This window comes from Podarcis bocagei (genome assembly GCF_964188305.1).
Source record: "Podarcis bocagei genome assembly, chromosome: 1".
Taxonomy (NCBI): Eukaryota; Metazoa; Chordata; class Lepidosauria; order Squamata; family Lacertidae; genus Podarcis; species Podarcis bocagei.
This window is the reverse complement of record NC_138125.1, coordinates 116,655,721-116,677,937: the sequence shown is the minus strand read 5'-3', so window position 1 is coordinate 116,677,937 and position 22,217 is coordinate 116,655,721. Positions and strand designations below refer to the sequence as shown.

The window sequence follows — 22,217 nt, the reverse complement described above, 5'->3', positions numbered from 1 at the left end:
TATGTTCTATTGAATTGCTCATTGTAGCTTCCTTTGCTAAAGTGAACTAGGACTTTAAAACAAAATAGCCAACTGTTCCTCTGGTAGTAACAAATGTGCTAATATGCACTAGTTTAAACTTGATCTATCAGTGAATCAATGAACCATGAAAGGTAGGGGTTAATCAGGGAGTTCTGAAAACAAAAGCTCATAGGGCAGCAGAGACGCTATCCTCAGACACACATCTGTGCTGTTTTCACTGTTTAGTTTTATGGCAGCAGGCTTATGTTTACAAAAGTTAAGGGCTTGAAATGATGTCACTGTCACATACGTTATTAATATTTTATACAACAAGCAATAAGAAAACTGCTACATAAAGACAGAAGTAATGATGTGAATAAACATTTTTCATGCTAACTAGAGATATACCACTGTTGATGCTACACTGTTAATGTATAACATTAATGGGATAATTAAACCTTCACACATGAAGCTTTCGATGCTCACATTAAAAACTTGGTGTGAGATGCATGTTGTAAAAGGAGCTTCTGTAACAAATTTCTTCTATAAAATAGGCACTCTTAATTTTTATACTGAAAGCATAGCTCTATATTGCTCACTGCTAAAGTCAAGCAAAAATTTAGACTAAAAATCTTTCCTAAGAGATTGTTTAAATTATGTAGTTTTAATTTAAACCAAAAATTATCACAGGGTTTTTAAAAAGGAAAATATGGCTGTGTTGAAACAAACCTTATCTGGTTTTCGACGCTTTATCTTACTATTTCATAAAACCATAGAATTGTAGAGTTGGAAGGGTAGAGAACCATAGAATTGTCAAGTTGGCAATGCAGGAGTCTTTTGCTCAATGTGGGGCTCAAACCCGCAACCCTAAGATTAAGAGTCTCATGCTCTTCCAATTGAGCTATCCCAGCAGTCATGCAGGGATGTTTCGCCCAATATGGGGCTTGAACTCACGACTCTGGGATTAAGAGTCTCATGCTCTATGGACTGAGTTATCCTTGATTTACCGTATTTTTTGCCCCATAAGACGCACCGGCCCATAAGACGCACCTAGATTTTAGGGGGGGAAATAAAGGAAAAAAAATTTATTTCCCCCCCAGGTGCGCTGCGCTAATCCAGAAGCTTGGGGCAAGCTGAGGTCAGCGCGCCCCAAGCTTCTGCGTGCCGGCAAGCAGTCCGCTGCCGCCCCAAGCCTCCCGCACCCGGCAGGAGGTCCCGCTGGGTGCGCAAGGCTTGGGGCGGCAGTGGACTGCTTGCGCACACCTAGAAGCTTGGGGCGTGCTGAGCTCAGCACGCCCCAAGCTTCTGCATGCCGGCAAGCAGTCCGCTGCCGCCCCAAGCCTCCCGCACCCGGCAGGAGGTCCCGCCGGGTGCGTAAGGCTTGGGGCGGCAGCGGACTGCTTGCGCGCACCTAGAAGCTTGGGGCGTGCTGAGCTCAGTACGCCCCAAGCTTCTGCATGCCGGCAAGCAGTCCGCTGCCGCCCCAAGCCTCCCGCACCCGGCAGGAGGTCCCGCTGGGTGCGCAAGGCTTGGGGCGGCAGCGGACTGCTTGCGCGCACCTAGAAGCTTGGGGCGTGCTGAGCTCAGCACGCCCCAAGCTTCTGCATGCTGGCAAGCAGTCCGCTGCCGCCCCAAGCCTCCCGCACCCGGCAGGAGGTCCCGCCGGGTGCGCGAGGCTTGGGGCGGCAGCGGACTGCTTGCGCGCACCTAGAAGCTTGGGGCCAGCTGAGCTCAGCCCGCCCCAAGCTTCTAGGTGCGCGCAAGCAGTCCGCTGCCGCCCCAAGCCTCGCGCACCCAGCGGGACCTCCTGCCGGGTGCGGGAGGCTTGGGGCGGCAGCGGACTGCTTGCACGCACCGAGAAGCTTGGGGCGGGCTGAGCTCAGCTGGCCCCAAGCTTCTAGGTGCGCGCAAGCAGTCCGCTGCCGCCCCAAGCCTCGCGCACCCAGCGGGACCTCCTGCCGGGTGCGGGAGGCTTGGGGCGGCAGCGGACTGCTTGCGCGCACCGAGAAGCTTGGGGCGGGCTGAGCTCAGCTGGCCCCAAGCTTCTAGGTGCGCGCAAGCAGTCCGCTGCCGCCCCAAGCCTCGCGCACCCAGCGGGACCTCCTGCCGGGTGCGCGAGGCTTGGGGCGGCAGCGGACTGCTTGCGCGCACCGAGAAGCTTGGGGCGGGCTGAGCTCAGCCCGCCCCAAGCTTCTAGGTGCGCGCAAGCAGTCCGCTGCCGCCCCAAGCCTCGCGCACCCGGTGGGACCTCCTGCCGGGTGCGCGAGGCTTGCAGACACTCCCCCGAAGCAGGGGGAGCCCTCCAGAGGGCTCCCCGTGCTTCGGGCGACAGGCTGCCGCCCCAAGCCTCGCGCACCCGGTCGGACCTCCTGCCGGGCGCGCGAGGCTTGCAGGCATTCGCCCCATAAGACGCACCCCGATTTCCCCTTCATTTTTGGAGGGGAAAAAGTGCGTCTTATGGGGCGAAAAATACGGTATATTACACAGTATTCTTTCCAATACTACAAGAAACTAAAGTAACCACACCAATCTTCCCCACTTCACATAGATTCCTGGTTTGTTTGGGAGGAACCTGGCTACCATATATTGTTGTGTATAAGCCAACTTTTTCAGCACTTTTTTATGCTGAAAAAGCCCCCCTCAGCTTATACTTGAGTGAGGGTCCCACCCGAGCGCATTTCCAGCAGCCCCTCGTCGGAGCAAGCTGTTTGCTGCCGCCCCTCGTGCTGCCACTGCTCTGCCAAGCGTGGCTCCTGTGCCTGCCCTTGTGAGCGGCAGAGGCTGTTGTCGGCGGAGGAGGAGGAATGAGCAGCCCGAAAGCAGCCCTTTCAGGTTGCTTGTTCTTCCTCAGCCGCTGCTGCCACCAGCCTCTGCCTCTTGGCAGCACCCTAGGTAGGCAGGGGTCAGGAGGGGCTGGGGGGGGGAGAGAAGCCCCCTCTGCCGTGTGCGCATGAGCACACGCACACAAGCACTCTGACCCACCAGGAGTTTTGTGGTGTGGTGAACTGGGTTATACTCAAGTCAGTAAGTTTTCCCAGTTTTTTGTGGTAAAATTAGGTGCCTCAGCTTATATTCTGTTCGGCTTATACTCAAGTATATACGGTAAGCATGGAAAAACAAACTGGAACCAGAGGAGAGAAGGAGAAAGCATTCTCATGACTCCCAGTCTCCTATTGTGTCATATGCTTTTAACACTGCTGTCTTTGTCTTTAACTGCTGCTGGTTTTCCTTGTTTGCTTTGTTTTCTGGTTGCATTTTGTTTGGGTTTTAGGCTGTACTTTTATATTATTTTGTACTATCTCCATTTTGTATACATTTTCCTGGTGTACTTTTGTAGAAAAAAGTGAGGTATAAATCCACGAATAGCAATAATAAATCATATTTGCATTTCTAAACAAGAGATCTACTGCAAACCAGAGTTAGCACAAACTCATCATTTCAGATCCTACGTTGTCAGCTCCCAAACAAATCACAGTTTGAGGGCAGCTGCAAGCTTAGAAAATAGCCTGGTTTGGATCTGTTTATTAATTCAAGTTATGAACAAGCCTTTTCCTTGAAATCCACAGTCAAATCACTAAGCATCTAATTAACAATAGTTTCTCATTTCATCCAAACCAGGAAACTATGGTAACCAACTTTAGCGCAAGCTAGTATGCTAAACAAACTTCAAATCATGGTGTATGAGACTGGGTTGTTCTGAAATAACACACAGAGCTTTACTACAGTCCATAGACCCAAAATATGTTACAATGATAGTATATAAAATGTTATTAAGGTGTAAGATCGGCCTTGCTAGCCAACAGAGTAGCTTTAGCTTGTACATACTGATTTCTGACTTTTACTGCCTCCAAGAGGAATTTTGCTATGGCTAGTGTAATAGTATCAATCTTATCCTCAAAGAGGACATTGCTTCTGATGAAATGGAAAACTCTAGTTAATTGGAGATTTGCTGGTTTAATTGCTGCATGCCACAAAGGGAGGAGTGAAGTAGCTGCATATGCAGACGAAAGAGTTCATGCATATATTGGCCTGGTAAGCCAAATTATGTTTATCCAAGCCCAGGCATTGGCAGTGTTTTGATGTGACATTAAACCAGTTTAGCAGTACAAAAACAACCAGTACAACCCCTCCCTCCAGCACAGTTGCAATGAGATCAGAAGTTTTTGCATTTTACTTCTTTTGTCCAAACCAATAAATGTGCTTAATGTTAATTACAATTTAGAGAAACGGGTCAGGTTTGTAAACCATGGTTCAAAATTTGCTTGCTTCTGTAAACCACAGTTAAGAATAACCACAGTTTGAGTTCCTGCAAAACAAGTAATTATAATTAGTTGAAAACTGAAGTGAAAGCTTCCCATCTCATCCTCACAAATGTGCCAAAGGAGGAATGGTAAATTGAGTGTGCAAGCCCTGAAGCTTGTTCATGTAGTGATAAATCAGACTTTTATTGGCGAGCCAGGCCAGTAAAATGTTTGGTTTCTTGTTACATATTAACAGAGGCTTAGACTAATTTAAAGTCAGCTAAGTGGGATATGTCACTAACAGAATAAGATGGCAATTCTAAGTATACTGATTTGGGGGGGAAGTCCTACAGAAATCAATAGGACTTATTTCTCAGTAAACATGTTCAGCCTCATACTGTAATTTTTTAAGGTTAAGAATGTTTAGAAAATATAGAAATAAAGTCTTTCTGAAAAGTGCTTACCATTCAAAATTTCTTTCAAATGCTTAAACCACAGGTAACAATGGTCCTCACTTAAATTACTTAAGTTGATGACAGAATCCTTAAGTTTGTTTCCTTCTTTTTTCAGGCAGACAAAAACTGTGATACCTAATAATAGGCCACCTTTTTGCTGCCCAGCAAAACGACGGCGTTTCAGTTTTACGGAAAATACATCTTTCATTTCGACAGATTCCTCTTCATTTGTCAAGCCCACACTGGAACCACCTGCCCAAAGGAGAAAGAGAGAGTGTTTATTTTCATACTACATCACTGTTTAATCCCTTATGGTTCCATCCTAACTAAAAGTGCACATACAAAATATCTATTATTATCACTTTTTTCCTGAATGCATCCCTGAAAAAATAGTTTTAGAGATACTTAAGGGCTGTTCATGAACTGTGAAGAGAGGACCAGACCCTACATTGCTAGCAACCATGTGGGACTTACAGCAGCTGCTTCCATACCACACTCAGTAATATTTAAAGTTGTTTCTTCTTCACAGAAAGGACTGTGCTACTCTCCTCCACATTATGTTATACTTCTCCAATGGTTCACAAGGCCAAGAGATGAATATCTCCCTTTACATCTGTAAAAAAAAATTGAGGGCAAGTCCCATCCTCCCCCACCACTAACTAATTTTGATAGCAGCTGCCCTTTTACATACAGTTCCAAAAGTGCTTCTTTAAATCCCTCACACAAAATATTATTTTTTTTAAGCAGTTTCGGGATATATCATGGAAGCTCCACCACAGGTTCACTACCTTTCTCCCATTCTTGGTTTTCCCTCACAAAATGGGTTATATGCAAGTCAATATGTCACTGAGTAACTTTGTCAGAATGGCTAGAATTCCTTGCACCACAGAGACACAGTGCTTATTTGCATGTCACAGTAAACCATAGCTAATTTTACGTATGTCTGAACCAAGGATAATTGTCTTGTTTCACTCCCAACATGATCTGTAAACAAGGTTTGTTCATAGCTTACAGGAAAACAAACCATGAGCCTTGGTTTGGACACAACACTAAGGAATTGTAGCGTGTTTCCTTGGTATGCCATTGTGGAGGGGCAAAGTGGCCAAATCATCATTTTGGTAACAATGGGTTTACCATGACATGCAACCTATTGGCTCCTTTCTTTGCCCAGAAGCAAAAAAATCAAACAAGATTTGGCTGCTTCTGGGACTCCAAATTGGATAGCTGACTTTAAGAGAGTCATATTTCTTCTAGAAGGACTCTGATAGGACTTTATGATTTATTCTTGTCCTTAGCCACAGCAATCCCCCCCACCACCATCAATGTCACCAGTAAACAATGGCCTTTAGTATGAACAGTCTCATCATTAGGAAGCCATTCTTTTAATTGTCTTCCCTTAGGATGAAATTAGCAAAAACAAGCAAATAGACTCCGGGACCAAAAGGCTGAACCTCCTTTATCACCTTCTGTTGCACTGTGGACACAGCCTTCAAAATGTGGAATAAAACATGATCACAGCAGTTGCAGTAGACTATCAAGGTGGCCACATACCTCTTCTTGAAGCTTTCAAGGGAAGTAACCTATTCTATAAGCTTCTCTTAACATGCATGCCTCAGAGGTTCTAGTCTACCTTGCAGTAGATGATAAAGTATCCATGCAGCAGGGAAGCCACCTGCTCCTGAGTAAAATGGTTTTCATGTTTCATGTGTCCTTTCAGCCATTAAGGCTGGTATTGCAGATGGTGAAATACCACGGCCAAAGGCCCATGGCCAACAAATCAAGGGAGCAAAGAGAGCATCTTGAACAAATCCCTCTGGTTACATGCCACTTATAAGACAGACAAAGACTGGTCAACCAAAAGTATTTCTGCTTCCTTTTCTTTGCTTTTACGTTGTCTTACTATAAAAAGCTATCTTACAGCTATTCTGGTTGCTGGTGCTGGAATGCAAAAATAAATAAATGGCTGGTTGCATTCCTTGAAACTCTAGATTGACATCTTATGGAGAAGCCTTACTAAAATGGATATGTAGCCTTTCCTCCTAAGCACCATGGAAATCACAGTGCATTGTTTCTTACAATTCTAAAATTACTTTTTCAATGCAACGGGTGCTCATGGCGATGTACAACGATTAGATGTCAATAACATTAGAATTACATTTTCAACTTTCAAACTTTTGACTTCATCTGCATCTATGGAATTTTGAACACCTGCTTCTCACTACGTTAAAAAAAGAAACTATTTTATTTCCCATATTCAAAATCTTCTAAATAAGCTAAACTTGCCTTTTTTAAAAAAAACCCCACACGGTAATTCTTTCCATTCAAGAACTATCCATTCATTAGTATCATACTGATTATTCCTAGCTGTTTCAAAACATTAACTATCCTCTCATATTACCTAGAAGGATACAGGGTACCATCTGTTCTTATAAGGGGTTTAAGTATACATTAGATATCATGCTATTTATTTAATTCAGCACCCACTTCCCATTGTATTCCCCCCCCCAAGTCAATTTAATTACAAGGAATAAAGATAATATTTCCTGCCAGGTTGTTCCATCACCATAAGAGCAGAACAGGGACCTTCATAAAGTAGGCTGCACTTGTTAGGTCCCCTTCCATTTTTAACTACACTTAACGTTAAGAAAGGTCTTAACAAAAACAATACTACACAGCTCTTAAAAATATTATTATAAGCCAAGAGCTTGTCTACATCAATTTTGGCACATCTGCTTGATAGAGAGCATAAACAGGATTAGCTGGATTTATCCGCTTGACGCTAATTGTACTCACAGTTTCTGCACATGTCCATTTCCCCCAAATACACCATGAAAAATAAGTATGGCTAAGATAGTTATTTCTACCAGCATGTGTTACGCACTTGGATAAGGCATGCTATATTCTTAAGTAAACGAGTGCTCCTAAAATGGGTTCAGACGTGCACTTTCCTCTAATTACTATCTATAATTACCTTTGGAAAATTCTTCACCCCTTTGCTAAACCTTAATTCTCTTCAGCCTGAGAGTGAAATGAGGGGGAAGAGGATTTCTCATTCTTTTCTCCTTGCTTCCCCCTTCAGCTTTGGGATGCAAACCGAGGGGTAGGGGAAGAGAGAAAACTGGCCCCACAGAATATGTACCTTAGATACATATCATCCGAGTCAAAATCCCAGCCTTCACAAGAGTCTTTTAAGTTGAAGGGCAATTTTTTCCTTCATAGCTGAGGTGAAGTGTGAGGAGAGATTGTATTAGCTAAGCTTGACATTGGCCAAAATGACCACCTGCATTGTCTTCTTGTTTGGAGGCTATGAGAATATCCCAAGCTTTGAAGCCCTTTCTTATTTCTGGATTCCCAAAGCTGCCAGAAAACAGAAGTTATCCAGGAATTGCTAGGGCTGTAATCCCACAGAGATTAAATAACCATGGGGTGGTCTGGCCTCACAGGATTGGCCTCAGAGAAGATACACCCTTGGGCCCACATTCTCTAACCATCCAGAGGACTTTGTTGAATACATAATGCTAAAAGTAATAAATGAGACCAGCTCATTACTGTCACAGAATTGAATTCAAGAGAATGCTAATTACTTGTTTGGGAGATGTGCTATTCCAGCCCCTCCCTCAGCACCCAAGGATCACCTTTGTTATGAGTTGAAAAGTGCTATCTGTTGAATAAAGCTGAACATCTCATATAATGATTAACTCTGGAGATTTTCAGTCTCTGGATTTAAACACTTCTCTTTTCTTGTGTCACAAAGGGCACAAGTAACAATGCGGCCAAACTGTGTGGGCAAAAAATACCCAGCTGAATTCTGATTAACTTTAATGTATATCATGGCCACATACATGGCTATTAAAAAATAGAGGTATGTCTAACACTGCATTCTATACACTTAGTTCAAAGCAACTGGAGGTAAACCTCATTGTACAAAGCAAATATGCTCAATGTTCCTGTCAAACATTTTCCAGACAAATTTGACAGCAATATGATCTGATCCATTTGAACTAAACCTACTTTTCACTCACAGCAAGAAATCACAGTATTAAATAATACTGTGCAGTCTCTTAGAAAAGCCCATTTCTTACGGATGAATGAAAGTTTCCTTTCAGAGGTATCTTCTGTATAAACAGTAAAGCATCACTGAATATGACCCAGCACTCTGTTGAACTGCAGCAAGTATAGCTGCAGGATTAAATGATAAAGCTCAGAAACTTCAAAAGATACATAGCACTAAGGGCTTATTCACACATGCACACCAATTTACTGATACAGTATTTCATACCATTTTGATTCCCAGTTTCGCATATGAACGACCACCATTTAGTGTGGGGAATACTAATATGTGAATATATAAGTTCTTTCTCATGCTCAACACATGCCACTCCTTGTTTTATGCTGCAGCCATTAGGCAGTGAGCATACATGTGTGAATTGACCTGGAGATATTCAAAGATGTGGTGAAATGAGTTACTGAAAGTTCCTATTGCAGGATGCAGACTGTAGTTACTATTAGGATTTTTAAAAATAGGGTGGGAGTCAACTAATGAGTCCTGTCTGTAGAAGTCCTGTGCAATATGGTTTTCCCCACCTCCCCTCCCCTGTGTCCCATGCCTCCCAAACTGGCTCAAGGTGGAGTTGGGAGAACCCCAAAACAGCATTTAGGGGAAGGATAGGGAAATTGTTCCATCTGGAAAGTCAAAATGCTTGTAGTGACAAAACTCACATTTTAGTGCAACGTTTAATTCCTCTCATAGTGTCCATGGGGTGGGGGTGGGGTGGTTCAACTAAATTCTACTCAGAGTAGACCCATTGAGCTCAATTGACTTAACTTAGTCATGATCATTAATTTTAATCTGAGTAAAACATTGTTGACTACCATCCTTACAATAATATTAAGCCCTAGTATTCTCATACCCAATATTGCTTGGAAATTCTAGGTATCTAGTGGTTAAACTCAGTGCAAAATGGTGCCCAATTACTGTATATCCACACATAGATGAAAGCCTGCTCCTTGATCACAGGAAGAAAATTAGGCTGTGCTATCTGAAAAGGTGACCAAATCCGATAACAAATAAGCAAGTCTCCAAAACATATAGTAAACATGTAAGAATCTGTATGTGCTGTAATATTTTACCAAAGTTTGTGTATGAGTGTGCATACACACCCTAAGTGAAAAAAGTTTTATAACTGTTTATATACTATTGTATGTAACATCAAGGCAATCTGTGCTTCCTATGAAGCAGATACCACACACAATGGGCAAGCACACAACATTCAGACCACAAAACTACTTTCAGTTCAAACTGTGTATTCTTTCCCCCATGTTGTTTTGTGCCATGTGTTGCACTGTGTGGTGCTTGCAATCATTATATCCACCTGTGAATCAGATCAGTCAATCAGGTCAAGAACAGTAAGCTGACTGGTCAGAAACGTAATATAAAAACCTCACATTCCTGATAATACAAGATGTTGCACACAAGTGAAAGTGCATCAACGCAACACAATCAGTCAACGCAGAACACAAAACCGTACAGTGCTGACTTAGGATGAGTCTGGAAAAGCATTGCCTGTGTTCTTCTTTGTAATATACTTGTCAGCTGCATAAGGAGAAAAGCTAATCCTGTATGTAGATTTCATTATTACTCTGCAGCCTTTATCCATGGTAACCATAATTCTTAATCCTACCATTCTCTGCAACTGTAGTCTTATTTCTATCTCATCTTATTCCTACCAACTATATCCAAACAAACAAACAAACAAACAAACAAACAAAGACCACATATGCATCAAGAACTGTACTAAGCAGTGGGCACAAAAGAGACAGTGTCGTACATAAATTTTGGTTAGGAATCCGATTCCTATAAATACACAACAACTCATGATAATAACGTCCCCCTTCCCTCCCACCCTTGTCCTGGCATTGTAGAGCTAAAATCCCTTCCCCACCCCCAGGCATTAGACAACCATGGGCACCTGTACATCCTGCCCCTGCTTGAAGTGTGATGAGGAAATCTTATGGGACCACAGACTAAGGGTGCCAACTATCAAGCTGCGGTCCAGCCAGGTGGGGAGTACAAGCACCCTTCTGTTGTTGACCAAGAGGGACAGAAGAGACTTCAGTTAATTACTATATTGCAGCAGGGGACTGTGAGGTAGGGGGCTCCACCAAGTCCTCATTCACTAGAATCATCCCAATTATGACATTAGGTTGGCTTGTGGAGGGGGGGAGAACACACAAAAGACCAGCTTACCCACCCCCACTATTATATCACAGCTACCCAACCCAAATTGTTGTTGATTGATAAGAGGGGCCTGGTACTGGCCACTTAGCAGTTGTTCATCTATGTACAGAGATCAGGATAACCAATAGGGCTATTTCAAAATCGGGGGGGGGGGGCAAGCTCATGACATGACTTTGTTATTACACTTCAGTTATATTTCACTATCACTTTAATATTTCTTATATAATCTTCTCTCTCTCTCTCTCTCTCTCACACACACACACACAATCTCTATAAATACATCACATCATAGCCAATGACAATAATTTATTCCTGGTATCAGAAAGTATGTCATTGGCTCAGGTTTTTTTGTTTCTCTAACACTCTCTCTGTTTCCAAGATACACACTACTATGTAGAGCGTAACATCTGTTGCTTCAGAGATTGAAAGGTTTGCAGAACCTGCCTAAGCATACTTTCCTATACCCTGCTATTAGGTCAATTTACAGGGAAGATATGCGGTCTTAACTCAAATCAATTAGAACATGGCGAGTTAGCTGTACACCGTATACAGCTCTAAGCTGCACTGATCAGTTTCTGCTCTAATCGTCTTGTCAAAAAGCAAGTAAATATTGCATCTATTTTTAAATCAGTTTCTTTTCTTTGTAAATATATTGCCCACTAAGTTATGTTGTGTTGAAATATATTAATTTATTAATGCAATAAAAAATTTAATGTTGAATGCATACAAAATCAGATCATTAGAAGTTTACTTATCAAGGGAATGCTTCCTAGTCTAACCAGAGAACTAAAAGCCCCCAAAGAAAACTAAATTCTCAACTGATACCTGCAATCTTGCAGACTTCCAAACATGAATGCAAACATGCTATTTTCAACATTTCAAGAAGCATTAGTTTATACAATTAAATATTATTTACTTAATATATTTCTTATCCACTCTTCACAATCTCAGAGCCTGGTGTGTTACATTTTAAAAAGAAATGCGACAGAAAAAGCCACCATTGTTCACTAAGGGTTGTATTCCTACTCAGAGTAGACCCAATGAAATAGATATTAGGGATGTTAATTTTAATGTGTCTACTTTGAATAAGTTGAATATGGCCCTATGTTAACAACCAGTAAGCTAGTAAATCACAAGAGGCTCCGGCCTTCATGCCTAGCAAATGCCTGAGCAAAAAATTCAAGCTTTACATCAACAATAGTAAATTTTTAGAAGTGTTTGCAACTTATTCAGTGTTCTATGCAAACAACTGTTGCCTTTATCTGAAAGTTACCCAGCACACTGACAGGTAATAAAAGGGTTTCAAAACAAGGTAACTGTCCAAAAAAACCACCCCATTTTGCTCTTTTCAAGTGCTTTGGATCATTAGCGGGTAAAAACTTACGCTCATGGGACTGTGCCGTGCAACAGTAACTTTCCACCAGAAGTCGGCAGACCTATGATGGCAGTTCTAGCCATGCAACTTGGAGGCATGGATTAACCAACAACAACATGTGCTGGTATTAGCTCTGCCTGTTATTATACTTTATGGTGCCATTGCCAAACAACACTGCATATTTCTTCCAGAAGTCCGTTTCTCCCAAGGTAAAGGTAAAGGGACCCCTGACCATTAGGTCCAGTCGTGACCGACTCTGGGGTTGCGGCGCTCATCTCGCTTTATTGGCCGAGGGAGCTGGCGTACAGCTTCTGGGTCATGTGGCCATCATGACTAAGCCACTTCTGGCAAACCAGAGCAGCACACAGAAATGCTGTTTACCTTCCCACCAGAGTGGTACCTATTTATCTACTTGCACTTTGACGTGCTTTTGAACTGCTAGGTTGGCAGGAGTAGGGACCAAGCAATGGGAGCTCACCCCGTTGCAGGGATTTGCACTGCCGACCTTCTGATCGGCAAGTCCTTGGCTCTGTGGTTTAACCCACAGCGCCACCCACGTCCCTCCCAAGACTTCACCCCAAATGCATCAAATACTAGTATGATGTGCAATGAAAGCTGCCATAGTATCCCTGCTTCATCCTTGCTTTCACCGAAGCATTACACTCATACAGAATAATTTATTTTGAATGAATATGTGGCACTGGAATAGAGTCTAACCCAACTGCAACTTGTGAAGGTTGTTACTTTAGATGGCTGCTCCTTTGAAACACCCATAGGACAAGCTGGGGAAATGAAAAACAAAACAAACAAACAATAAGGCTTCCACAGTTCAAATAACTTTAAAAATATTAAGGGAATAAGGGAGCGATCTTAATCCTGCACTACCGGGGGAGGTTTGGAATTGGCAGTGAGCAAGTTCTGACACTGGGAAGTCCCCATCGTGCCCACGGAAAGAGTAGGCTGTTGTGAAGCTACATTGGATGGTGTTCCTGCTGGCAATAGCCAGAGTAAGGCTTCAAAATGCAGAGGCAGAGCAATGTTAGACAAGGATCCCCGGATCCCATGTCAGTCTGTTTGCAGGAGACGTAGCTTTGCTGACCAGCTGGGAGTTAGCGTAACCAAAACTGCACGTGCACAAAACACACAATGCCACCCCCCCCAGCCCCTTGCACTCAGACCAGCTGGAGCTAATGGATCTTCAAATGTGGCAGAAGCTCTGAGCAACGGTGGTCTCCTATTACAATTGCTCTGCCCAATAACAACAAAATAACCATGCCCATTTAACAATTGGTTCTAATATGTAGATACGACAAAGGGAGACAGAACTCAACTATCTTCCTACAGTTAGCTGATTAGTACTAAAAAAATTTTTTTTGTTTAAGTCACACAATACTGAAAAACTAGAGAATTGTAGCTGCAATTAACCAAAAGGTCAAATTCTAAAAGGAAACAGCAGATACCACCACAAGAGTAACAGATGTTCTTTGAGTTCATCTGGACAAAAACATAAGCATATGTGAAAGAAATCCAATACTATCATAAAATCAGTTGGTGTCTAAAATAATAGCAGGCCCTTATGGCAGAATGGTAATGTATGTATCAAATGTACAACACATTATGTTTCAACAGAATGTTCTGATAAGAATTCATAACCAGCAGAAATTAATGCCAGATTCCCCTCCCCCCCCCAACAAGGAGAAGCTACATAAAGATTATAGCAGGCTATTAAGGCATGCAAGCACAAACTGCTCAGAATTCACAGCTATTCAGATTTGATCTGTAAATGCAATATAAAGGTAATGATTAAGTTCCACTATCAACAAAAATAGAACTTCACAAAATAATGCAAACACGAAGGACTTTGCTAAGGTGAACAAAGCAGCAAGCCAAGATAACGAACAGTCATTTTGCTACTGCTTTAGAGTTTTTCAACATACAGTAAAATTCTTTCACACCTCAGTATGTTTTTCTTAATAGGACACCACTATGCAAGAAACATAGACCAGCCACCACAAGTTAAGGGTATAATTAAGTGGAAGATTCTAAAATGCACTAAAATTTTGATATCCCTTCCATTCTGTCTCATGTGTTCAAGCTGTGGGGGGAGAAAATAACCATGAAAATAATGCTTGCTACAATTTAATCAACCTGGGAGAGTTGCACCTATTTATTCTTAAAACTTGAAATCTGCATTTCTGCAAACTGTATTCAAGGTAACTTCACAAATAGTAAAATGTAATAAAAATGCAGTGAGTTACAGAGCAATCCTAACTCCCCCCCCCCCAATGCTGTCCTGAGCTCAGGACAGTACAGTGTAAGAAACTCAGCTACGGTATATAAACTATTCACCAAATGGCACCTTACAAATCAGTGACAGTCATCACAACGGAGTGTCTAGGTGCCATAAAATAAAATAAAAACCAACAAGATTACAAAGCTGAAAATAAATTGTGTACATTGTCAGCACAATAAAATTCAAAAAGTATATGGTGTTTTCCCTTTCTTTTTTTTTGCCGCTGTTTTAATTCCCTTCGATTATTTCAGGTGTCATTTGTGGCCTTTTGAAAAATGGAAGCAATTAACCAATCCAAAAAGAATGCATCAAGAATAAAAAGAACACCCCAAACCATATCTTTGTATTTTGAGCAAATTAATCCAGAGTAACTACTATTTCCAGCCAGCCAGATGGAGATGTCAGTCACAAAACCTGGTGACAAGACATCTCAAACTGGTCACAAGTAAACCACCCAAAGTCACAAAATGTGCCTGGAACCCAGGGAATTTTGAACATTGGGACAGTGTTACATTAAAATGACAGTATCTAACCACCTCATAAGGACGCAGGTGGCGCTGTGGTCTAAACCACTGAGACTTGGGCTTGCCGATCAAAAGGTCAGCGGTTCGAGTCCCCACGATGGGGTGAGCTCCCATTGCTCGGACCCAGCTCCTGCCAACCTAGCAGTTCGAAGGCACACCAAAAAGGCAAGTAGATTAATAGGTACCGCTCCAGCAGGAAGGTAAATGGTGTTTCCATGCGCTGCTCTGGTGTCGGTGTTCTGTTGTGCCAGAAGTGCCTTAGTCATGCTGGCTACATGACCTGGAAAAACTGTCTGTGGAGCAGACAAACGCTGGCTCCCTCGGCCTGTAAAGCGAGATGAGCGCCACAACCCCAGAGTCGTTCGCGACTGGACTTAACTGTTGGGGGTCCCTTTACCTTTAACCACCTCATAAAAAAACATACATTGGTTTTCTAAAAATAAAATCTATGTAAATTACAAAAATGCTTCATGCTGTTTGTACTAAAATAGATTCATCCTCCAAAGATTTGCGTAAACAGATGTGTTTTTAATTGACACTTGAATATCAAAAGTGAAGGGGACAAACACACTTCCAAGGGAAGTGAGTTCCACAGTTTGGGTGCCACAACAGGGAAGACTCTGTCCCATTTCCTCACACAATGAAATATGAGGTTTTCCCCGCCCAAAGATCTTAAATACTGGGTCAGCTGTGGGGCTGTTCTACCAAATACCTGGGTCCCAAACCATTGAGGGCTTTTAATTAATACCAAAACCTTGAATTGGACCAGGTAGCTCACTGGAACCAATAACAGTGATTAGCCAAAAGGTGGCCATGTGGGTGACATCTAGCACTGTATTGGTAACAGCAGACTTCAAATCTATTAACCTATCCCAGTCATTTCATGGATATATTAGAATCCCACTAAAAGCCCCAGAAGGTCTTTAAGAAAGATTCCATGGTTGTGAAAGCCAATAAAAAGTCCAATAAAATCAATGAAGGTTAACTGCACATGTCTGTCTTCCAGCAACAGGCCATCAACCAGAATAAGCAAAGCAGTTTCAGTCCCAAAACTAAGTCAGAATCCTGAAAGAAATGGGTTTATAACCCTTAATCTCCATCACACAAAGATGTTTGGACGTGGGTAGCTATTACCCACTTGAGCACCTTGCCCCAAAAGGATAAACTTGCAACCAACCTGTAACCTTGCAGATATTGTATTCCATCTCCCAACACCTCTGACTATTGGTCATGCCGAGTCTGGCTGGGGGGGAGTCAGGAATCCAAAAACTTTTGGAGGGCCATAGATTCCCCACCCTTTAAAGCTTAACAGAGTTAATGTGTCCAGAGAAGGCTGCTTTGTTGTAGTATCATAACAAGCTCTTACAACTGTACACTGTAGGAATCCACCCTTATAATGCATTCTTTCTTTTTCCTAATCAAATATTTCACTTTTTAAAACTTTTGGGTTTGGGGTATTTATAAGCGTGTGTGTGCGCGCACGCACACACACACACAATGTAAAATGAGCATGACATCCTTTTTTCGTTTGTTTACTAAATATGAGAAACATGAACATCATAAATCAGATCCAAATGGATTTTGCAAAATTAGAAAAACCTTCCCATATCACTGGGCAAACTAATGCCTAGGTTGGGAGGAGGTGAGAAGAGGAAACCCAATGATGGCTATAGATGTTGTGCAATTAGAAAGACAGGGGACACAGCACTGTCTCCCGCACAACAACCAGGTCACCAACTCATCTACAAATGCTTTGAACTGAATGTAAAACAATAAAAAGCACTGGGCATGTATCTAAGCCCAGCAGCCAAAACATGCATGGACCATTGAGCCCTTGTCACATACAACAAATATTAGGATTCCCTTTCAGACTGTTGTGTTGTGAGCAACCAGTATGTTAGACTTTCATATTTTATGCCATTATGTCTTCATCTTTACTTGCTTTCCTATATAGGACTTTGCTGAGTTTTACATACCAGTTCCTTTATTGGCTGACTAATCAACTCACGGCTATCACTTCCTTGTAGTGCTTGCTCTGCACACAGCATCAGCAACCACACTCATGCCTCTTCCTTACTCTCCTAAGTATGCGACCAGAGTTGCAAATTTCATGAACATTTAACTCATTTCCCAATAATCATGCACAGGAAGGATGCCATCTCGTCACCCTGTGCATTCAGTTGGCCAAGCAGAAAGGGGCTTGTTTATATTTTTGCACCTTTATTCATTCTGAGGACTGCAAGACTGTGTGTGGGATTCCAAAGAGTATCAGTAGCCATTTGGAACCATTAGTGTTAAAATATTACTTCCAATCGTACCATACATTCCAATCTTGTGCCACATTTCACAGTCACAGCTTCCGCCAAAGAATCCTGGGAACTGTAGTTTGTTGAGAGTTGTTGGGAGACCCCTTGCAAAGCCACAAAACCCAGCAGTCTTAACAAAACAAAGTTACAGGGATTCTTTGTGTGGGAGAGCGATGACTGTTAAAGTGTGCATGCATCAAAAATGTGAGAGACTGGGTGCACAAGCACAACCCATTCCATGTTTCCATGGCTATTGGGCAGCCCCCAACTTTTTGTTTGGCCTCTATGTGACGCTAACATATGAGAGTGCTGGAGGTGAAATAGTTAAACAAGTTACCCAATCAGAACCCAGGGGAGTGGAGTCAGAGGGACTATAAAACCAGCTCTGGCAGGGGCAGAAAGGAGGAGTTTGTTGGGAGTTGGGTGGTTGGTTGGAGTGGGAGTGAATTGGGATAGAGTCTGTGGGTAGGTTGAGTTAGTGCAGCGAAATAAGCTGAGTCAGGAACAGTTAGGAACTAGGAAGACACGGTGGTTTAGTGAGTGAGAGCAGGTAGCGGAAGTTATAGGTCTGGATAGGCCCCCCATGATTGTAATTGACTGAGACCGTTTATGAAACCACACACTTGTTAAACTGCAATAAATAAACAGAAGTTTATGTTCCAATTTAACCCTGACTGGACTCAGTATTGTACCAGGTAGGGCCTGGGTAGTGGCAGCGAGAAATAAAGTGGTGGCACAGGGATCAATAGACAGTGAAACATCCGGGGACCCTTGTAGACAGTGCCTAAAAACATTACCCTCTCTTTTATGCATTCCAATGCTCATTAGGAAAGAACCAAACTCTTTCCTGTAGCTATTCCCTGCCAAAATGATCCACCCTGATGTCAGCTTGAGAGACAGCAAATTCTTCCTCATTTCAGATGCCCATGATCCAGCACTCAAGAAAGAGTATCATTTGCTTCTCAGGTAAACAGAGATGTCAACTTGACTAAAATATTGGTGGGGGAGGCAGCCCTGCCTTGCAAAACTGATCCCATGATCTGGTTCACACACAGTATTTGAATGGCAGTGCCCATCAACTGGGGGGGTGGCTGGCCCCCCAGAAATATTTAACGGGGGAGGCACACGAAGGAATACCAGCCCCTTCTATCAAGGATGCCAACTTGAATAAAATATTGAGAGGGGGCAGGTAAGCCCTGTCCCACATAATCGATCACATGATGCGGTGTACACACCCAATTTGAATGGCAATGCCCATCAACTTTCTGGGGTGGGGCTCAAATATGTTATTTGGGGGTGGGCAAAGGGACATCAGCCCCTAGGAGGTGGCTCCTATGCAAGTAACCCAGGCATCGGTTGCACGCCAGTCCCAAAGTTAACAAAACTTTTCTTTCGCTAAGAGAGGCAGGCTACCCTCTGAAGTCACGCCCTGCCCACCTTGGCGGCACGTCTTTGAGTGACACAGCGGAGAGGGGGCGGGATGGAGGCGGAGGAATGTGCGGGCAGGAAAGGAACTGAGGCTGCGCTGCACCCGCTGTCGAAGCGGGTTCGAAACCCGTTGTCAACTCAGCAGCCCTTCCTGCCATGCTCGGGCTGTAGCTCCGCTTACACGGCGGTAAACCCCGCCGAATGCAGCAGAGGAAGCTGTGCACGGAGCAGAAGAAAAATCCAAGCAGCGTTTGCTGTTGTTCCTCACACTGGCTCGCTCTCACCTACGGGCCTCTCGGGCTGGATGGGGCTCCAGCTGAGCCTCCGCGCGCTCAGCACCACGTCGCAGCTCCTCTTGCCGACGCCGAAAATCCCCCTCAGGAGGGGCTGCTCGTCTTCGTCCCCCGCCTCCGCCTCCCGCACCGGGGGCGCCCCCTTTGCTCCCTCCTCCTCCGTCGAGGAAGAGGAGCGGGAGGAGGGGGCGCCGTCGCTTCCCTTCCACCCAGCGCCCGCTGCTGCTGCTGCTGCCGCCGCCACCCCGAAAGGGTCCTCCGAGCTCTCGGCGGCCCAGGCTATCCTCCTCCCGGGGCGGTGCATGGCAGGCAGGCAGGCAGGCAGGCTCCTCCAGCTAGGAAGGAGAAAGGGGGCAGGAAAGGCGCCTCAGCGCGTCGCCGCCGCTACCAAGGTAGCGAGCCGCTCTCCTCCCCCTTGTCCCGAGTCCAGCTGGAGGAGGGAGGGGGAGGGGGAGCGCGCGCGCATTCGGCTTTGAGCTTAGGCGCGCGACCTCTGCCATCTCCCCGCCTCCCTCGCCACCAACTTTTAAGCCCCTTTCCCGCCTCGCCCTGGTCCCGGGGTCGGGCTCATAAAGGAGGATGAGGAGAGAAACTTTCTGAAAGGCGGGCAAAGAGCCGCGAGACTGAGAGAGATGGTTCTTTTGAATTCCTCCGCACGGAAAAGCGCGGCTCAGTTGCCTCAGAGGCAGTGGCGTAGCGTGGGGGGTGCAGGGGGGGGGCGGCCGCACCGGGCGCAACATCTGGGGGGGCGCTCGCACTCGCAGCTCTCTGCCCCCTGCTAAAATCCACGGGTTAGGGGGCGCAAATTACTTGCCTTGCCCCGGTGCTGACAACCCACGCTACGCCACTGCTCAGAGGGAAAGGGGTGGGGAGGACACAGGTGTTATCCAATCACCAAACTGTCTTTTGGTTTACTTCACGCAGGGGTTCTCAACCTGTGGGTCCCCAGATGTTGTTGGACTACAACTCCCATCATCCCTGAGCTCTGGCCTTGCTAGCTAGGGGTGATGGGAGTTGTAGTTCAACAACATCTGGGGACCCACAGGTTGAGAAGGGCTGCTTCAGAGCTTCCCTAACTTCGGTCTCCAGTTGTTTTTGGACTACAGTTCCCATCATCCTTTCACTGCTGGTCCTGCTAGCTAGAGGATGATAGGAGTTGTAGTCCCAAAAAGTTTGGGAACCATTGGTATGATGGATTAATTTATAAACCGCTTGCTCAAAAGAATAAAAGCAACGCCCTTCTCCAACCATTTCTGCCGATGCATCCTCTTCGTTTCCCTGCGGAAGTTATTGGAGAGAGTCTTCTATTCATTAACTTCTATTGGGAGTAAAATGACACCCACACCCAGAAATGTTTGCAGAGAATCTCTACAACCACAATTACAAAAGTCTTATGTTCCCAGGGAAAGTGAAGTCTTTGGCTTTTGAATTGAGGACAGCTGCGCGGAAGCAACAGCCAAGTATTGGCCCCTGGGATATAGGGCACCCATGAAGGCATGTAAGGCAATATAGGCCAAGTTGAGCACTGAAGTGGCAGTGCCCATCAACAGTTACTAAACTGGGGCACATGATTGTTTAGAAATGCTTTCTTGAAACCTAAAATCTTGGCACTGTTACCTGGTCTGAGTCATCATGGTTAGAGTACGCAAGTTTGTCATCGCTGAAGCCAATTGTTACGTTTCCTTAAAGAGGTTAGTATGTATCTCGTTTTCGAAAGTTATTGCTACTCTCTCACAAACGCAATAAACCTAAAAGATGGACCTATTCCTGCTTCTTTCCCCCTCAGAAGGATTAAATATGACATTTACGTACACACCCTGTTTCTGAAAAGAAAAGAAAAATAGTGGGAGGTTCGCTACTCACATTAATGAACTCCTGGTTTCGCCGCAATATTCACACCAAAAAGCCACTTCTCAGTGCATGTTTTCTATCCATACAGTGAATGCAATATTAGCACAGTATGAAAATTGCTAACCTGGATTTTGTAAATATGTTCAGTGCTTTTTTCTGGGGGGATGCAGGGGGATGCATACCTCTAAACATCTTGTGAATCTAGGTTTGGCCTCATTGAGGGGCAGTATTTCAATATGAGTAGGAAAATAAGAGTACACCTAAACATTAAAAAAAAAAGCACTGGATATATTCATCTCCAACTTGATTGCTTGAGCATAGGGCAATAAATTCTCCTCCTTCTATATTGTTGTTGTTGTTGTTGTTGTTGTTGTTGTTGTTGTTGTTGTTGTTGTTGCTGCTGCTGCTGCTGCTGCTGCTGCTGCTGCTGCTACTGCTGCTGCTGCTGCTGCTGCTGCTGCTGCTGCTGCTGCATTATGATCCTAAGCCCAAGCAGACTGGGGTAGCAACCTTGGTGATGTGAATTTTCCTATTTGTTTATTGATGCAAACAGCCGGGCAGTTTATAGAGAGCCGGGCTAGTTGAGTGCAGGGTTGATGCAGCCTTTACTAACCCAACACCTTTGGGCTACAAAACATCTGTTGTGATCCAAAGCATTGAGGGGGTCAGGGTGGTGAAGGCTGGTATTATAGATAAGGCCTGTGCAGAACCTCAGGCCTGGGAACCAAATATGACTCTCCCAGCCTCACAGTCAGGTCCTCAAAAAAGTTCCCAAGCCACAAACTTCACTGGCCCTGCTTCACAGTCTTGGTTGTATCAGGTGTTAGGGGAGGAGTAGTACTCTGATGGGGTACCTGTCATGCTCCTTCTGGGGTGGCTTGTCCACCTTTGCTCCCCATTCTGCACTCAACTCTCACCTGTGACCAGGTGAATTAAGAATTGGGGGACAGGTAAGCCCAATTCCTGCCCCCAAGATGCAGCCCCTACATACCATTTGAATGGCAATGCCCATTAACTGAGGGGGGGGGATTCTGCCTTGTAGGATGGTGTTCCCAGAATGATGTTACAGGCTACATACCACAGGTATTCATTTATGCTTTCCATCTTAAATATCACTCAGTCTGTGACGCAAAGTGCCCAGAATCTGAAAATTAAATGCAGCAATTCGATGCCTTGCCAACAATTTAATAGTATAAGTGAATGCATTAAGAGT

The 22,217-nt window shown here is 44.2% G+C and overlaps 1 protein-coding gene across 1 annotated transcript in view; it reads right to left on the bottom strand.

The window, feature by feature from the left end:
- Window positions 1–19,643, bottom strand: part of CERKL (CERK like autophagy regulator) — a 41,704-nt gene extending 22,061 nt beyond the window's left edge. Inside the window, exons 1-2 of the mRNA XM_081174543.1 lie at window positions 19,145–19,643; window positions 4,706–4,948 (exon numbers count right to left, since the gene is read on the bottom strand). Of these exons, the coding sequence (XP_081030669.1) occupies window positions 4,706–4,948; window positions 19,145–19,457 (556 nt within the window). The 5' untranslated portion in view covers window positions 19,458–19,643. The remainder of the gene's footprint in view (window positions 1–4,705; window positions 4,949–19,144) is intronic.
- Between the last annotated feature and the right edge of the window lie 2,574 nt (window positions 19,644–22,217).